This window comes from Heterodontus francisci, chromosome 6, assembly GCF_036365525.1.
Source record: "Heterodontus francisci isolate sHetFra1 chromosome 6, sHetFra1.hap1, whole genome shotgun sequence".
In the NCBI taxonomy this organism is placed as follows: domain Eukaryota; kingdom Metazoa; phylum Chordata; class Chondrichthyes; order Heterodontiformes; family Heterodontidae; genus Heterodontus; species Heterodontus francisci.
In genome coordinates, this window is record NC_090376.1 from 90782756 (window position 1) to 90801427 (window position 18672).

The 18672-nt window shown below is 50.8% G+C and overlaps 1 protein-coding gene across 1 annotated transcript in view; it reads right to left on the bottom strand.

The window, feature by feature from the left end:
- Window positions 1–18132, bottom strand: part of mtmr2 (myotubularin related protein 2) — a 124167-nt gene extending 106035 nt beyond the window's left edge. The window contains exon 1 of the mRNA XM_068034040.1: window positions 17949–18132. Within this exon, the coding sequence (XP_067890141.1) occupies window positions 17949–18046 (98 nt within the window). The 5' untranslated portion in view covers window positions 18047–18132. The remainder of the gene's footprint in view (window positions 1–17948) is intronic.
- Between the last annotated feature and the right edge of the window lie 540 nt (window positions 18133–18672).

Below are 18672 nucleotides of genomic sequence, written 5' to 3' on the forward strand. Positions count from 1 at the left end.
AGGAACAGTATAATCAGGGGGACAGACACTGTACTCTGCAGCCAAGAGCGAGAGTCAGAAGGCTGCGTTGCCTGCCTGGTGCCAGGGTTCAGGACATCTGCTCAGAGCTGGGGAGGAACATGAAGTGGGAAGGGGAGGATCCAGTGGTCATGGTCCGCGTAGGTATCAACGACAGATAGGACTAGGAAAGAGGTTCTGCATAGGGAGTATGAGCAGCTAGGCACTAAATTAGAAAGCAGAACCTCAAAGGTAATAATCTCTGGATTATTACCTGAGCCACGTGCAAAAAACGGGTAAATAAGATTAGAGAGATGAATGCGTGGCTCAAAGCCTGGTTTGGGAGAAGTGAGTTCCAGTTCGTGGGGCACTGGCACTGGGGAAAATGGAGGTCGTACCGTTGGGATGGACTTCACCTGAACCGTTCTGGGACCAGTGTTCTAGCGAGTCTTATAACCAGCAAAGTAGTTAGGGCTTTAAACAAAATAGAGAGGTGGGGAAGGGATCATGTAGTTGAAGATTGTATAAACTAAAGGGAAATGACAAGGCAATAGATCAAGATAGCAATAAAGGTAATGATGATCAGAGAATGGCAGGAAGGGACAGTGACTGCAAACTTAGGAGTGTTCCAGGAGATAGGGCCAGCGTTTACAAAAACTGTCAAAAAAAAACTGAATTAAGGGATCTGTATCTGAATGCCCGCAGCATTCGCAATGAAACAGATGAATTGTTAGCTCAAATAGAAATTCATATGTATGACCTGATAGCTATTGTAGAGATGTGGCTACAAGGAAACCAAAGCTGGGACCTGAATATCCAAGGGTATGAGACATTCAGGAAGGAGAGGAAGCTGGCAAAAGGTGATGGGTAGCTGTGTTAATTAAAGAGGGAATTATTACTGTAGTGAGAGATGACCTTAGTTCTAAAGATGAAGACATAGAATCAGTTTGGGTGAAACTAACAAACAGCAAGGGCCAGAAAACATTGGTCAGAGTTGTTTATAGGCCACCAAACAGTGGTAATGTAAATCACAATATAAATCAGTAACTTCAAGGTGCATGTAACAAGGGTAATACAGTAATCATGGGGGTTTTCAATCTACATATAGACTGGGTAAACATTATTATTAATGTTGTGGACGACGAATTCTTGGAATGCATGCGAGATAGTTTTCTAGAGCAGTATGTTGAGGAACCAACTAGGGAATGGGTTATTTAGGATCTAGTATTGTGCAATGAAAAAGGGATAATTAATAATCTTGTTGTAAAGGAGCCTTTAGGAAAGAGTGACCATAATATGATAGAATTTTACATTAACTTTGAAAGTGATGCAGTTCAATCAGAAACTAGGATCTAAAAATCTAAGCAAAGGAAACTATGAAGATATGAGGGGTAAATTGGCCATGGTGGATTAAGAAACTACGTTAAAAGATATGATGGTCGACAGGCAATGGCTAACATTTAAACAACTAACACATAGTTTACAATAAAAGTACATTCCTTTAATGCACAAAAACCCAGCGAGGAAAGTGATCCAAACGCAGCTAATGAAAGAAATAAAGGATTGTATTAGAGCAAAAGAAGTGGCATGTAAAGTTGCCAATAAAAATGGTAAGCATGGGAGCATTTCAGAATTCTGCAAAGGAGGACCAAGAAAATTAAGAAAGGGAAAATAAATATGATAGTAAACTAGTGAGAAACATAAAAATGGACTGTAAAAGCTTCTATGGGTATGCAAAAAGGAAAAGATTAGCAAAGACAAATGTGGGTCCATTACAAGCAGAGTCAGGAGAATTTATTGTGGGGAATAAGGAAATGGCAGAGAAACTAAACAAATACTTCATGTCTGTTTTCAGAGGAAAATACTAAAAAACCTCCCAGAAATAATGGAGAATCAAGGCACTAATGTAAACGAGGAACTGCAAGATATTAGTAAAAAAAAAGTACTAGAGAAATTAATGGGGCTTAAAGTAGATAAATCCCCTGGACCTGACTATGTACATCACAGAGTGTTGAACGAGGTGGCTGTAGAGATAGTAGATGCATTGATAGTCATCTTTCAAAATTCTATAGACCCTGGAATGATTCCTGAAGATTGGAAGGTGGCAACTGTAACCCCACTATTTAAGAAAGGAGGGAGAGAAAACAGGGAACTACAGACCTGCTAGCCTATCAGTCATGAGGAAAATGCTAGAATCTATAATCTTCTTCTTTGGCCTCCTTATCTCGAGAGGCAATGGGTAAGCGCCTGGAGGTGGTCAGTGCTGTGTGGAGCAGCGCCTGGAGTAGCTATAAAGGCCAATTCTAGAGTGACAGGCTCTTCCACAGGTGCTGCAGATAAAATTTGTTTGTCGGGGCTGTTACACAGTTGGCTCTCCCCTTGCGCTTTTGTCTTTTTTCCTGCCAACTGCTAAGTCTCTTCGACTCGCCACACTTTAGCCCCGCCTTTATGGCTGCCCGCCAGCTCTGGCGAAGGCTGGCAACTGACTCCCACGACTTGTGATCAATGTCACAGGACTTCATGTCGCGTTTGCAGATGTCTTTAAAGCGGAGACATGGACGGCCGGTGGGTCTGATACCAGTGGCGAGCTCGCTGTACAATGTGTCTTTGGGGATCCTGCCAATCTATAATAATCTATAATAAAGGATATGATAACATGACACTTAGAAAATAATGATAGGATTTGGTATTGTCAACATGGATTTATGAAAGGGAAATCAGGTTTAACAAACATGTTGGAGTTTTTTGAGGATGTAACTATAATAGATAAGGGGGAAGCAGTGGATGTGGTATATTTAGATTCTCAGAAAGCTTCAAATAAGGTCTCACACAAGAGGTTAGTATACAAAATTAGAGCACATGGGATTGGGGGGAATATACTGGCATGGATTGAGAACTGGTTGACTAGATTAGGAATAAAAGGGTCATTTTCAGATTGGCAGGCTGTGACTAGTGGGGTATTGCAAGTATCAGTGCTTGGGCCCCAGCTATTCACAATCTATATCAATGATTTGGATGTGGCGATTAAATGTAATATTTCCAAGTTTGCAGATGACAAAACTAGCTGCAAATGACAGTTGTGAGGATGATGCAAAGACGCTTCCAGGGGATTTGGAGAGGCTAAGCAAGTGGGCAAAAATTTGGCAGATGGAATACAATGTGAAGAAATATGAGGTTATCCACTTTGGTAGGAAAAACAGAAACAGAGTATTGCTTAAATGAAGAGAGGCTGGGAAGTGTTGAATTTCTGAAGGGACTTGGGTATCCTTGTTCATGAGTCACTGAAAGCTAACATGCAGGTACAACAAGCAATTAAGACAGCAAATGGTATGCTGGCCTTCATTACAACAGGATTTGAGTATAGGAGTAAAGATGCCTTACTGCAATTATATAGAGTCTTAGTGAGACCGCACCTGGAGTATTGTGTGCAGTTTTGGTCTCCTTACCCAAGGAAAGATATACTTGCCAAATGGGAGTGCAACAAAGGTTCAGAAAACTAATTCCTGGAATGGAAAGACTGTCCTATGAGGAAAGATTGAATAGACTGGGCCTTTATTCTCTGGAGTTCAGATGAATGAAAGGTGATCTCATTCAAACATAAAAAAATTCTTACAGGTCCTTACAAGGTTGATGCAAGAAGGATGGTTCCCCTGGCTGGGGAGTCCAGAACCAGAGGACACAGTCTCAGAAAAAGGGGCAGGCCATTTAGGACTGAGATGAGGAGAAATTTCTTCACTGAGGGTGGTGAATCTTTGGAATTTTCTGCCCCAGAGGGCTGTGGAGGCTCAGTATGTTCAAGACTGAGATCGACAGATCGCTACATATTAAAAACATCAAGGGATATGGGGAGAGTGCAGGATAATGGTGTTGAAGATGATAATCAGCTACCATCTCACCAAATGGTGGAGAGGGCTCGAAGGGCTGAATGGCCTACTCCTGCTCCTTTTTTTATGTTCTTATGTTATGTACAGGCTTTACAGCATTTGCCAGCAGCAGGGCACACAGTCTGGTCTGGATAAGTACCACCAGAGTGGAAGCATTGCTTGAACTAGTCATGATCCTGTTTGTGAGATTGCTGCTGTTGTTTTGCAGGTAGTTGCCTGGCAGAATGAGCAGTAAACACAGGTTCATAGGAGTTGAGCTTGAAGTGGCAGTTGCTGTTGGCAGCCTCAACTTCAGCAGCTCTGGACTCTGAAAGGTATAGTGATCTTGCTAACTACAGCAGCCCTGACAGCTTTCTGTCTTTCTCAAGTGCTTTTTTGTACATTTCACCAGACAGACAACCTTCAATTATTTGTGTTTTGATTTCCCGTTCCACAAAGTCACATTTGGTTGTCAGTTGTTCCAATTGTGTAAAATATTGATCAATTGTGTCATTGGTTTCTTGCTTGATTCGTTGGAAAATAATTGTTTCATATATTGCATTCTTCTTGGGCATGAAATACGTTGTTGGTGCATTTTTGCTGAGTCATTATCATCTTGCACAGGCATAAATGTCTCAAAAATATTTTTCAAACCTTCAACTCCATAGTGCAGAAATAAGACCTTTTTTTTTCTTATCAGTGATTCAAAGCCCAACAATGCATCCTCGAATTGTCGCAACCACTTCTGCCAACATGGGAACACAGTTGAGGGCACGGACTGCAAATCAAAACGTGATCGGTTGGGCATAGCCGTCACCATCTTGATTGCCAGTGCAGCGATAGTGCGTGATCAAGGATCCAGGATAGCGTTCCACAGGCACAATCACACAGATGTCGTCAAAAGTAATAACTATAGGTGGAAGAAACAAATGTACATTTTGTGGGATGCTACAATCCTGCTATAAAATTCTTCTCAGGTTTTAAGCAGACCAAACTACTGTTGCATTGGTGCAGGAGACAAATTGGCTGTCCTGCATTATCTGCACAATGATTCAAGGCCTGCTGCACAAAAATCCCAATACTGTCCATATTTGACAACTTGCATTGCCTGGAGTTCACGACTGAAAGTAAGCGAATTATACCTAGCTATAACGTAAATGCAGATTCTATCCTCAGAGTCATTGTGAGATCTCACATTGTAGATCTGATATTGCAAATCTCTGGAAGAAACATACGGCACTACCTTCTGGACTGCTGTTGTAAACTAACTTTATTGACTCCCTCTAGTGACATACAGCGCATGCTACACCAAGCAGGTACAGTGGTCTCAAATGAATACTGTACAGTTGGAGGCCATTACATTGGAACATTAGGGCAGTATCCTAGGCCCAACCATTTTCAGCTGCTTCATCAATGACTTTCCCTTCACCATAAATTATAAAGATGATCAGTCATGTTCATATTGAATGGCAAAGTAGGCTCAAAGGGCCAACTGACCGACTCCCGCTATTTATGATGTTCTAAATGTCAGAATTGGAGATGTTTGCTGGTGACGACACAGTGTTCCGTTCCATTCGCAATTCCTCAGACAATGAAGCAATCCATGCTCGCATACAACACCTGGATAACATCCAGGTTTCGGCTGATAAGTGGCAAGGAACATTTTGTATCACACAACTGCCAGGCAATGACCATTTCTAACATGAGCCTAATCAACAAGTCTAACCACTTCCCCATGATGTTCAATGGAATTACCATTGCTGAATCCCCCATCAACATCTTGAGGGATCACCATTGACCAAAAACTAAACTGGACCTGCCACATATATACTATGGCTACAAGAACATGTCAGAGGTTAGATATTGTTCACCTCCTGACTCCCCAAGTGCTCTATACCACCTACAAGGCACAAGTCAGGAGTATCATGGAGCACAATCTATGGAACACAAGCCTTGCTGGGTGCAGCAATGCAAGTAGCTCAACACCACCCAAGAGAAAGTGGCTCACTTGATCAACAACCCATGTACCACCTTAAACAGCCACTCCCTCCATCAGCATACCATGGCTTCAGTGTGTGCTATCTACTGGATGCACGGCAGCAACTCGCCAAGGCTGCAACACCTCACAAACTCACCACCTCTACCAAAGAGAAGGACAAAAACAGAAGGTGCATGAGGACACCATCACCTCTAAGTCACAAACCATCTGAATTTGACATATCACTGTTCTTTCAGTGTCACAAGGTCAAAATCCTGGAACTCCCTACCAACCAGCACTATGGAAGTAACTCAGCACAGATAGTACAGCAGTTCAAAAAGGCAGTTCACCATCACCTTCTCAAGGGCAACTAGAGATTGACAACAAATGCTGGCTGTGTGTTAAAAAGATCTAAGTAATTTCACAAAAGCTAATCCCTCACACACACAGGATATTAACATTTTTGTATAACCTAACAAGGAAGCATACAGAATACTTTCTACTCACACTAAAAAAGCTGCAGTTCCACAAACATGGGGCAACCCTCCAGCCTCTTGCTCAAGTGACCTTTCTTCATGTTTGTGATTATGAAGTATAACTCTATGTGAAGAGGGCATCAAAATTGAGTTAGGGCCCAACCTCATCCAGTGTCCACACGCCTGCTTTTTCCAGCAAGGTTCACTGAATTAGTCAGGAACCCTGGGTGGTTTTCCCCTGACTGCAACACTCCAACTACTGCTTTATATCAAATCAACTGAACCAGCAGAAAATTGGGATCAAACATGGAACCAGCTGATGGGTAAGGCCACTAGACTATCAGGGAACCCTTGGAGGTGTTTTGTACCTTGTTTTCTTTAAGCTGGAAAGTGGGTAAAAGGAATTCCTGCACATTTAACTCAACCTATCATTTCTGCCCAATGTTTGGGGCCCATACATAAAACATTCGCAATATCCTTATTAAACTTCAGTATTATTTTCTTCATTTGGAACTTAATGTTCTTGGTATCATGTGAAAACACAATCCTGCATCTTGAGTTATTTCATCCAGATCTAATATTTATTGAAATTTCACCTTTATAATTCTTTCTTCTAACCGCTTACTCTTTCTACTATACAGGATATGTTTGTGCTCATTTTAACAAACCTGCTACTCATCTTAGTTCCCATGAATTGGCCTACTTCAACCTCCAGTAGCTACAATTCTCTCTCCCTTGCTCGACCAAATTTATCTACCATATATCATTCTTCGAATCTTGATAGCTCTACAGCTTTTCAACTTTTCTTACCAAAATAAAATCAGTTCTGTCAATTCTAACTGCCCCTCCACTGAAATCATCATTCTTGGCAACTTCAATATTCACCATCAGCAGCGCCTCCACTTTCACTCTCTGATCAGGTTGACCTTGAACAATGTGTCAATCAGCCTAGTCACATTCTTGATTGGCTCAGTAATTTAGATAACCACCTAGATCATATTTTCAATTTTAATTCTTAAATTCTGACAATGTAAATCAGTTGACAGAGATGACCGTAGAGAAGTTTTGATGCTATCTAATAATGATTCCTTCAATGAGATTTAAAATTAGGCCTAGATTAAACTTGGCTGCCACTGTTATCTTAAATATTTTTTCAAAAATATACTTTATTTTTAAAATTTGTAAAAGTACATGCATTACAATTCAAATATGGCATTACATACCAGTACAATACAGCTAATTTCTTTCAATGCAGTACATGACACGCTGTGGTGCCTCACTACACTTACAATTACAAGTTACATTGACAATTTACATTTCATGCCAAATTTCCTGATACATATGGCTCACCCAATGGGTTTTGCATGGGTTCCAGCCCCTCAGTTTAATTTGGCAGGAGGGCCTTAGACTGTCGCCTTTCCCCATTGAGCCTTTGCATCAGCTGCCCCAAGCTCTAGTGCATCCCTCAACACGTAGTCCCAGACCTTGGAATTTGCCAGTCTGCAACACTAGGTTGTGGACAGCACCTTGCACTGGAAACCAACAGGTTTCGGGTACACCAAAGTGTGCCTTTCACCAAGTTGAAGGCCCTCCAGCAGGAGTTAGTGTTTGTCTCAATGTGCACCCTTGGGAACAGAATGTGCGCCCTTGGGAACAGCGAATAGAGCACAGAGTCCTGCGTTACAGTGCTGCTTAGGATGAACCTCAACAAAAAACACTGCATGGCTTTCTAGACATACTTTTTTTACATTCATTCATGGGATGCGGGCATCGCTGGCATTATTGCCCATCCCCAATTGCCCTTGAGAAGGTGATGAGCTACCTTCTTGAACCGCTGCAGTCCTTGGGGTGTAGGTACACCAACAGTGCTGTTAGGAAGAGAGTTCCAGGATTTTGACCCAGCAACAGTAAAGGATCAGCGATACAGTTCCAAGTCAGGATGGCGTGTGGCTTGAAGGGTAACTTGCAGGTGGTGGTGTTCACATGCATTTGCTGCCCTTGACCAGATTGGCGATGCCCTTGGACAGAATTTCGTAGTCAACATAATAGCAGTGACATGGGCTGCAAATTTCTGCTCCCTCTCCCCCTCTGCTTGTAGATGAGGGTGTCTGTTGGACAGCTTTCCCAATTTTGACACAAGTCCTCAGATGTTAGAAAGGAGGACTTGGCAGAATCAACTAGGTTGTGTGCGCTTTTATTGTGTCCGCCGCCTGGTCCATTCAGTTTTATTCTTATTAGAGTTTTGCATAACAGTTCGATACAACTGGCTTGCTAGACCATTTCAGAGGACAGTTAAGAGTCAACCATATTGCTATGGGACTGGAGTCACATACAGGCCAGACTGGGTAAGGGTGGCAGATTTCCCTCCCTGAGACAGATGGGTTTTTATAATAATCTGATTGTTTCATAGTTACCATTACTGATAAAACCTTCTTATTCTAGATTTAATTAAGTAGATTTAAATTCTCTAGCTGCCGTGGTGGAATCTGAATTCATGTCTCTGGATCATTAGTCCAGCTCTCTAGATTACTAGTCCAGTAACATAACCATTATGCCTCTGTACCTTTAAGCTTCAATTTTTAAAAAAAAGTACAACAGGTAGTATCCTAGGTCAAAACATTTTCAGGTGCTTCAATGTCCTTCCCTCCAACATAAACTCAGAAGTGGGGATGTTCGCTAATGATTGCAGGGTGTTAAGTTCCATTCCCAACTTTTCAGATACTGACGCAGTCCATATCCACATGCAGCAAGACCTGGACAACATACAAGCTTGGGCTGATCAGCGGCAAATAGCATTCGCACCACACAAGTGCCAGACAATGGTCATTAACAACAGAGAATCTAATCATCCACCCTTGACATTCAACGGCAATATCATTGTTTGTTACTGTCACGCACATCGGAAGTGTGATGATACAACATTCATGGACTAACCCTGAAGAGTTATGAAAAAACAAACTTTGCCTTTAAAAATTAGTAACAATAAGCATAGTGAGAGAGGAAGTACTAGAGAGTCTGACATCTTTGAAAGTGGATAAATCACCAGGGCCAGATGGATTGCATCCCAGGTTGTTAAAGGAAGCCAGGGAAGAAACAGCGGATGCACTGAGGATCATCTTCAAATCCTCACTAGATACAGGAGAGGTACCAGACGATTGGAGGTCTGCGAACGCTGTACCATTGTTTAAAAAGGGTGCGAAGGATAGGCCAAATAATTATAGGCCAATCAGTCTGACCTCGGTGGTGGATAAATTGTTAGAATCTATTCTGAGGAACTTGATAAACTGCCACTTAGAAAGGCACGGATTAATCAGGGATAGTCGGCACGGATTAATCAGGGATAGTCAGCATGGATTTATTAAGGAAGGTCATGTCTTACTAACTTAATTGAATTTTTTGAGGAAGTAACAAGGAGGATTGATGAGGGTAGTGCAGTGGATGTGGTCTACATGGATTTTAGTAAGGCATCTGACAAGGTCCCACATGGCAGACTGGTAAGTAAAATGAAAGCCCATGGGATACAGGGGAATGTGGCAGGTTGGATCCAGAATTGGCTCAGTAACAGGAAACAAAGGGTAGTAGTCGACAGATGTTTTTGTGAATGGAAAGCTGTTTCCAGTGGCGTTCCACAGAGCTCAGTGTTGGGTCCCTTGCTGTTAGTGGCATATATTAATGATTTGGACTTAAATGTGGGAGGCATGATTGGGAAATTTGCAGATGACGCAAAAATTGGCCGTGTAGTTGATAGTGAAGATAGCCGTAGACTCCAGAAAGATATCAATGGTTTGGTTGAGTGGGTGGGAAAGTGGCAAATGGAATTCAATCCAGAAAAGTGTGAGGCAATGCATTTGGGGAGGGCAAATAAAGCGAGGGAATACACAATAAACGGGAGGATATTGAGAGGGGTAGAAGAAGTGAGAGACCTTGAAGTGCATGTCCACAGGTCCCTGAAGGTGGCAGGACAGGTAGATAGAGTGGTGAAGGCGGCATTTGGAATGCTTTCCTTTATTCGCTGAGGTATAGAATTCAAAAGCTGTACAGGGATGTAATGCTGGAACTGTATAAAACGATGGTTAGGCCACAGTTGGAGTATAGCATACAGTTCTGGTCACCACATTACAGAAAGGACATAATTGCTCTGGAGAGAGTACAGACGAGGTTTACAAGAATGTTGCCAGGGCTCAAAAGTTGCAGCTCTGAGGAAAGACTGGATAGGCTAGGGTTGTTTTCCTGAGAACAGAAGAGGTTGAGGGGTGATAATTGAGGTGTACAAAATTATGAAGGGCCTAGATAGAGTAGACAGGAAGGACCTGTTTCCCCTAGCGGAGAGGTCAATTACTAGGAGGCACAGATTTAAGGTGATTGGTAGAAGGATTAGAGGGGACATGAGAAACCTTTTCACCCAGACGGTGATGGGTGTCTGAAATTCACTGCCAGGAATGGTGGTGGCAGCAGAAACCCACAATTCTTTTAAAAAGGTACCTGGACATGCACCTGAAGTGCTGTAACCGGCAAGGCTATGGACCAGGTGCTGGAAGATTGGATTAGACTGGGCGGCTAGTTTTTTCAGCCAGCACAGATGACGGGCTGAATGGCCTCCTTCTGTGCCATAATTTTTCTATGGTTCTGTAATAGAACAGGAATACAAAAAGGGAGAGCAAGCCCACTACAAGAATTACTCAAAATCAAGGACACAGACTTGACAGCGCAAGAGAATTCAAGACAACAGGAAAAGCTGATAAGAATTTGCAATCTGAATGCAATTCTGTTGATTAATGATGGAAGAGGTGTTCAGCTACAAACATTCACATTGAAGAAATAGGCTCTAAAATGGCAAAATTGCAAACATTTCGAACACATCCTTCCATTGAATGCAAATAGGCTTGTGAGCTGTTGAAATACAAACAACCTTTGTCTTTCTGTTCTAGTATTCTAATCGAATGTTTTCAACATTTATCATTCCAGATATATTAGGCAATGTAAAGGTATCTCAGATGTCACCTGATTGATTGGCATCTTTCCATCTGCGAGAGATGATGGGAATGCAGCCTCAAAACTTTGGTGAGGTCAGATGAGATCATCTGCTGCAGTTCTCATGATGGCTAACAAGTCGACTCTGGGAAGGCAAAGTCTGCCACAAGTGCCAAATGTGAAGTTGCCCCCAGATGTCATCAAAACTGACAAAAACGCCTATCACAGAATTTAAAGCTTTCCACTGTCTTCCAAAGGACATTCTAAAAACTTTGAACTCTTCAAAGTACTAAAAATTATGAATTACACACGGTTATGAGTCAAGAACAAATTACAGGCTCCAAGACCATCTTGCGATTAAGATGGCATTGAAACTGCTTCTTGCATATGGATTCATATCTAAAGTTTTCTAACACACTAGAAAAGTAACACATTTCAACACAACTGTTATTCTAAGTAAAATATCAAGTCAGATACACACAACTATAAAAAACATTCAACAGAATACACCAAAAGTAAAATCATGAGTAAATCGCACAACTCAAATATCATTTCAATGCCAAGGTCGGCTTCTAATTCTTTCTCAGGTTCATAGGTTAGTTTACGTACAACAGAATGCACTCACAAAGCTAATCAGATAACCTTTACAGTATTTCAAACTATACCAAGACAAATCAATTTTAATTCAGTTGAACTTCCACCAATGACTGATAAACACCACCTGGTCAGCAGCTATGCCATACAAGCCAGGATGGTTCCATGTTACATTGCTGCTTACTTATGAATTAGCTTATCCCAGCTACGGTAACAAAACAGACACAATAAATAATACCCACATCTCAAGTGAGGAAGCAGAGTGGGCAAAATAAGTCACCCAAATAAATATAGGACAATAGTAGATGGCCACCAAGCTCAACTTTTTAAAGCTAAGCCAGTCAAAAGATTTACAACCAAACATAGTATGAGGTACTGGTGATTGCTCCCCCTCTCTCCTCCTGCATTCTCCCTCTCTCTCTCTTCTCCCTGGTTCCTCTCATCCTACTTTCCCTCTCACTCCTCCTCTTGCTCCCCTCCCTCCTCTTACCTTCCTTCCCCATTCTTCCCATTGCTACCACACTCCTCTCATCCCCTCCCTCCCCCAGCTCACTCCTCCCTCTCCCCCACCCCCTCCTTCCCCAGGCTCCCCCTCCCTCGCCATTCCTGTTTCTTCTCCCCTCCTCTCGCCCTCTCTCTCTCTCCCCACATCCACCCAACCCCTCCCCCCGCCCTCCCCTCTGCCATCTCCACTCCCTCCCTCCTCCCCGAGCTCCCTCCCCCACTCACCCCCTCGCCCTACCCTCCCTCCTCCCCGCCCCCCCTCACCTCCCCCTCCCCCTCTCTGTCCCACTCCCACACCTCCTCCTCCGACCCCCCACACCTCCCCCTCTCTCACTCTCCGCCCCCTCCCTCACCTCTCCCTCGCTCCCTCTCCACCCGTACCTTTCCTTCTCCTCGCCCTCACCTCTCCCTCTCTGCCCCCTCCCTCACCTCTCCCTTCCCTCCCTCACCCCTCCCCGCTCCCCTCAGCTCGGCTCCGCTTCCTCCCCTCTCCGCCCCCTCCCGCACCTTTCCTCTCTTTCCCTCACCTCACCCTCCCCTCCCCCCCTCCCTCACCTCTCCCTTCCCCCCCTCCCTCACCTCTCCCTTCCCTCCCCCACCCTTCCCTCCCCCTCCCTCACCCTTCCCTCCCCCTCCCCTTCCCCCCCCTCAGCTCTCACTTCCCCCCTCCCCCACCCCTCGCTTCCCCCCCTCCCTCACCTCTCCCATCCCCCTCTCCCTCACCTCTCCCTTCCCTCCCCCACCCTTCCCTCCCCCTCCCTCACCCTTCCCTCCCCCTCCCCTTCCCCCCCCTCAGCTCTCACTTCCCCCCTCCCCCACCCCTCGCTTCCCCCCCTCCCCCACCCCTCCCATCCCCCGCCCCCCTCACCTCTCGCTTTCCCCGCCCCCCTCACCTCTCGCTTCCACCCCCTCTCCCTCACCTCGCTTCCCCCCCCTCACCTCTCGCTTCACCCCCCTCGCTTCCCGCTTGCCCCCCTCCATCGCCTCTCGCCTCTCCCTTCCCCATCCCTCGCCTCTCGCTTCTCCCTTCCCCATCCCTCGCCTCTCGCTTCTCCCTTCCCCATCCCTCGCCTCTCGCTTCTCCCTTCCCCACCCCTCGCCTCTCGCTTCTCCCTTCCCCACCCCTCGCCTCTCGCTTCTCCCTTCCCCACCCCTCGCCTCTCGCTTCTCCCTTCCCCACCCCTCGCCTCTCGCTTCTCCCTTCCCCACCCCTCGCCTCTACCTTTCCCCCCCTCACCTCACCCTCTCCGCTGCCCTCACCACGGCTCCCCCCCCCACACCCCACTCCCTCACCTCTCGGTTCCACCACCCCCCCCCCCCCACCCCCACCTCTCGGTTCCCTCACCCCCTCCCCTCTCAATTTCCCCCCCCCCTACTCCTTCACCTCTCGGTTCTCCCCCTCCCACCCCCCACCTCTCGGTTCCCCCCCCCTCCCTCACCCCCTCACCTCTCTGTTCCCCCCCCCTCCCTCACCTCTCGATTCCCCCCCTCCACCTCTCAATTCCCCCCCCCCCTCCCTCACCCCCTCACCTCTCAATTCCCCCCCCTCCCTCACCCCCTCACCTCTCAATTCCCCCCCCCTCCCTCACCCCCTCACCTCTCGATTCCCCCCCCTCCCTCACCCCTCGATTCCCCCCCCCCCTTCACCTCTCGATTCCCCCCCCTCCCTCACCTCTCGGTTTCCCCCCCCCCCTCACCTCTCGGTTTCCCCCCTCCCTCACCCCTCGATTCCCCCCCTCCCTCACCCACTCACCTCTCGATTCCCCCCCTCCCTCACCTCTCGATTCCCCCCCTCCCTCACCTCTCGATTCCCCCCCCTCCCTCACCCCTCGATTCCCCCCCCTCCCTCACCCCACCTCTCGATTCCCCCCCCTCCCTCACCCCCTCACCTCTCAATTCCCACCCCACCCCCTCACCTCTCGATTCCCCCCCTCCCTCACCCCCTCACCTCTCGATTCCCCCCCCTCCCTCACCCCTTCACCTCTCGATTCCCCCCCACTCCCTCACCCCCTCACCTCTCGCTTCCCCCCCCTCCCTCACCTCACCTCTCGCTTCCCCCCCCTCCCTCACCTATCGATTCCCCCCCTCACCTCTCAGTTCCACCCCTCACCTCTGTTCCCCCCCCCCCCCCCCCCACCACCACTCCCTGACCTCTCGGTTCCCCTCCTCCCCTCACCTCACCTCTCGCTTCCCCCCCCCTCCCTCACCTCACCTCTCGCTTCCCCCCCCCCTCCCTCACCTCACCTCTCGCTTCCCCCCCACTCCCTCACCTCACCTCTCGCTTCCCCCCCCCTCCCTCACCTCACCTCTCGCTTCCCCCCCCTCCCTCACCTCACCTCTCGCTTCCCCCCCCTCCCTCACCTCTCGCTTCCCCCCCCCCTCCCCCACCTCACCTCTCGCTTCCCCCCCCTCCCTCACCTATCGATTCCCCCCCTCACCTCTCGGTTCCACCCCTCACCTCTGTTCCCCCCCACCACCACCACTCCCTGACCTCTCGGTTCCCCCCCTCACCTCTCGGTTCTCCCACCCACCCCCCCTCACCTCACCTCTCGGTTCTCCCCCCCCCCCCCCCCCACCTCTCGGTTCTCTCCCCCCCTACTCCCTCACCTCTCGGCTCCCCCCCACACCTGTCAGTTCCACCACCTCCCTCACCTCTCGGTTCCACCAACCCCCCCTCCCTCCCCTCTCGGTTCCAGACCCCCCCCCCCTTCCCTCCCCTCCCTCTCAGTTCCAGACCCCCCCCTCCCTCCCCTCTCAGTTCCAGACCCCCCCCTCCCTCCCCTCTCGGTTCCAGACCCCCCCCCCTTCCCTCCCCTACCTCTCGGTTCCAGACCCCCCCCTCCCTCCCTCCCTCACCTCTCGGTTCCAGACCCCCCCCCTCCCTCACCTCTCGGTTCCAGACCCCCCCCCCTCACCTCTCGGTTCCAGACCCCCCCCCCTCCCTCACCTCTCGGTTCCAGACCCCCCCCCTCCCTCACCTCTCGGTTCCAGACCCCCCCCCCCCTCCCTCACCTCTCGGTTCCAGACCCCCCCCCCCTCCCTCACCTCTCGGTTCCAGACCCCCCCCCCCCCCTCTCGGTTCCAGACCCCCCCCCCCCCTCTCGGTTCCAGACCCCCCCCCCTCCCTCACCTCTCGGTTCCAGACCCCCCCCCCCCTCTCGGTTCCAGACCCCCCCCCCCCCCCACTCACCTCTCGGTTCCAGACCCCCCCCCCCCACTCACCTCTCGGTTCCAGACCCCCCCCCTCCCTCCCTCCCTCACCTCTCGGTTCCCCCCCCTCCCTCACCTCACCTCTCGCTTCCCCCCCCTCCCTCACCTCACCTCTCGCTTCCCCCCCTCCCTCACCTCACCTCTCGCTTCACCCCCCTCCCTCACCTCTCGCTTCCCCCCCCCTCCCTCACCTCACCTCTCGCTTCACCCCCCTCCCTCACCTCTCGCTTCCCCCCCCCTCCCCCACCTCACCTCTCGCTTCCCCCCCCCTCCCTCACCTATCGATTCCCCCCCTCACCTCTCGGTTCCACCCCTCACCTCTGTTCCCCCCCCCCCCCCCCCCCACCACCACCACTCCCTGACCTCTCGGTTCCCCCCCTCACCTCTCGGTTCTCCCACCCACCCCCCCTCACCTCACCTCTCGGTTCTCCCCCCCCCCCCCCCCCACCTCTCGGTTCTCTCCCCCCCTACTCCCTCACCTCTCGGCTCCCCCCCACACCTGTCAGTTCCACCACCTCCCTCACCTCTCGGTTCCACCAACCCCCCCTCCCTCCCCTCTCGGTTCCAGACCCCCCCCCCCCTTCCCTCCCCTCCCTCTCAGTTCCAGACCCCCCCCCCTCCCTCCCCTCCCTCTCAGTTCCAGACCCCCCCCCCCTTCCCTCCCCTACCTCTCGGTTCCAGACCCCCCCCTCCCTCACCTCTCGGTTCCAGACCCCCCCCCTCCCTCCCTCCCTCACCTCTCGGTTCCAGACCCCCCCCCCTCCCTCCCTCCCTCACCTCTCGGTTCCAGACCCCCCCCCTCCCTCACCTCTCGGTTCCAGACCCCCCCCCCACTCCCTCACCTCTCGGTTCCAGACCCCCCCCCCCCTCCCTCACCTCTCGGTTCCAGACCCCCCCCCCCCTCCCTCACCTCTCGGTTCCAGACCCCCCCCCCCCCTCTCGGTTCCAGACCCCCCCCCCCCCTCTCGGTTCCAGACCCCCCCCCCCCACTCACCTCTCGGTTCCAGACCCCCCCCCTCCCTCCCTCCCTCACCTCTCGGTTCCAGACCCCCCCCCCTCCCTCCCTCCCTCACCTCTCGGTTCCAGACCCCCCCCCCTCCCTCCCTCACCTCTCGGTTCCAGACCCCCCCCCTCCCTCCCTCACCTCTCGGTTCCAGACCCCCCCCCTCACCTCTCGGTTCCAGACCCCCCCCTCCCTCACCTCGGTTCCAGACCCCCCCCCCCCCTCTCGGTTCCAGACCCCCCCCCCCCACTCACCTCTCGGTTCCAGACCCCCCCCCTCCCTCCCTCCCTCACCTCTCGGTTCCAGACCCCCCCCCCTCCCTCCCTCCCTCACCTCTCGGTTCCAGACCCCCCCCCCTCCCTCCCTCACCTCTCGGTTCCAGACCCCCCCCCTCACCTCTCGGTTCCAGACCCCCCCCTCCCTCACCTCGGTTCCAGACCCCCCCCCCCTCACCTCTCGGTTCCAGACCCCCCCCCTCCCTCACCTCTCGGTTCCAGACCCCCCCCCTCCCTCACCTCTCGGTTCCAGACCCCCCCCCTCCCTCACCTCTCGGTTCCAGACCCCCCCCCTCCCTCACCTCTCGGTTCCAGACCCCCCCCCTCCCTCACCTCTCGGTTCCAGACCCCCCCCCTCCCTCACCTCTCGGTTCCAGACCCCCCCCCTCCCTCACCTCTCGGTTCCAGACCCCCCCCCTCCCTCACCTCTCGGTTCCAGACCCCCCCCCTCCCTCACCTCTCGGTTCCAGACCCCCCCCCTCCCTCACCTCTCGGTTCCAGACCCCCCCCCTCCCTCACCTCTCGGTTCCAGACCCCCCCCCCTCCCTCCCTCCCTCACCTCTCGGTTCCAGACCCCCCCCTCCCTCACCTCTCGGTTCCAGACCCCCCCCCCCCTCCCTCCCTCCCTCACCTCTCGGTTCCAGACCCCCCCCTCCCTCCCTCACCTCTCGGTTCCAGACCCCCCCCTCCCTCACCTCTCGGTTCCAGACCCCCCCCCCCCTCCCTCCCTCCCTCCCTCACCTCTCGGTTCCAGACACCCCCCCTCCCTCACCTCTCGGTTCCAGACCCCCCCCCCCCTCCCCTCCCTCCCTCACCTCTCGGTTCCAGACCCCCCCCCCCCCTCCCCTCCCTCCCTCACCTCTCGGTTCCAGACCCCCCCCCCCTCCCTCCCTCACCTCTCGGTTCCAGACCCCCCCCCCCTCCCTCCCTCACCTCTCGGTTCCAGACCCCCCCCCCTCCCTCCCTCCCTCACCTCTCGGTTCCCCCCTCCCTCACCTCTCGCTTCCCGCTCTTTCCCCCCTCTCATTTTGCTGCCTCGGAGTTTTTATCTCGCAGGAGCCGCTCTCCGGAACACACCTGCTAATTGATCCAGTGCTGGGCGGCCTCGACTCGGAGCCGCTTCTCTGCAGCGACAGCTTGGATCCAATACTATCGTAACTGGCGCTTTTCTCCATGCCGACCGCTCACAGGATGAGTAATGAGAAGTTTCCCGAATCAGTCACTGCAGCGCCGACTGCTGCTGGCAGCCATCTTTACCCAAGCACCACCGCGAGGTAAACAAACGCCGCTCCCGCCGGCACCGCCAGGGGGCGCTGTCAAGTTCCTGTCCGAACCGCCAGGGGGCGTTGTCGAGTCCTCACCAGAAGCGCCAGGGGGCGGTGCCGATTCTCCGCCGGAACCGCCAGGGGGCGGTGCCGAGACAGGGCCCGGAGGTGCTGGGTGGTACTTTCAAACTTTGTTATCGTATTGCACAGCTTGTCTCCATGAAAAGCAGCGACATATGAGATGAGCACTTAACTGCAGTACAGTAGTTGTCACCTCTCCATTTTTTTTTCCTGTGTGCCAGGATGTCTTACACCACTTTGTCCTTCTTTTGACTTGCATCAGTTGCATAGCCAAATTTTTAAACTCAAACTTAAAATTCAAACATAATCCACATGGTCTAATGGACCATCCCTTTCAGTTTCTACTCTCAGCTGTTTTCGCAGCTTAGAAATGTCGCTAGCTGTCAGAGGCCCAGTGAGCAGAGCTTTGCTATCGATTCATGCTGCTGTAAAAGTAATTTCAGTGTTGTGTGCAT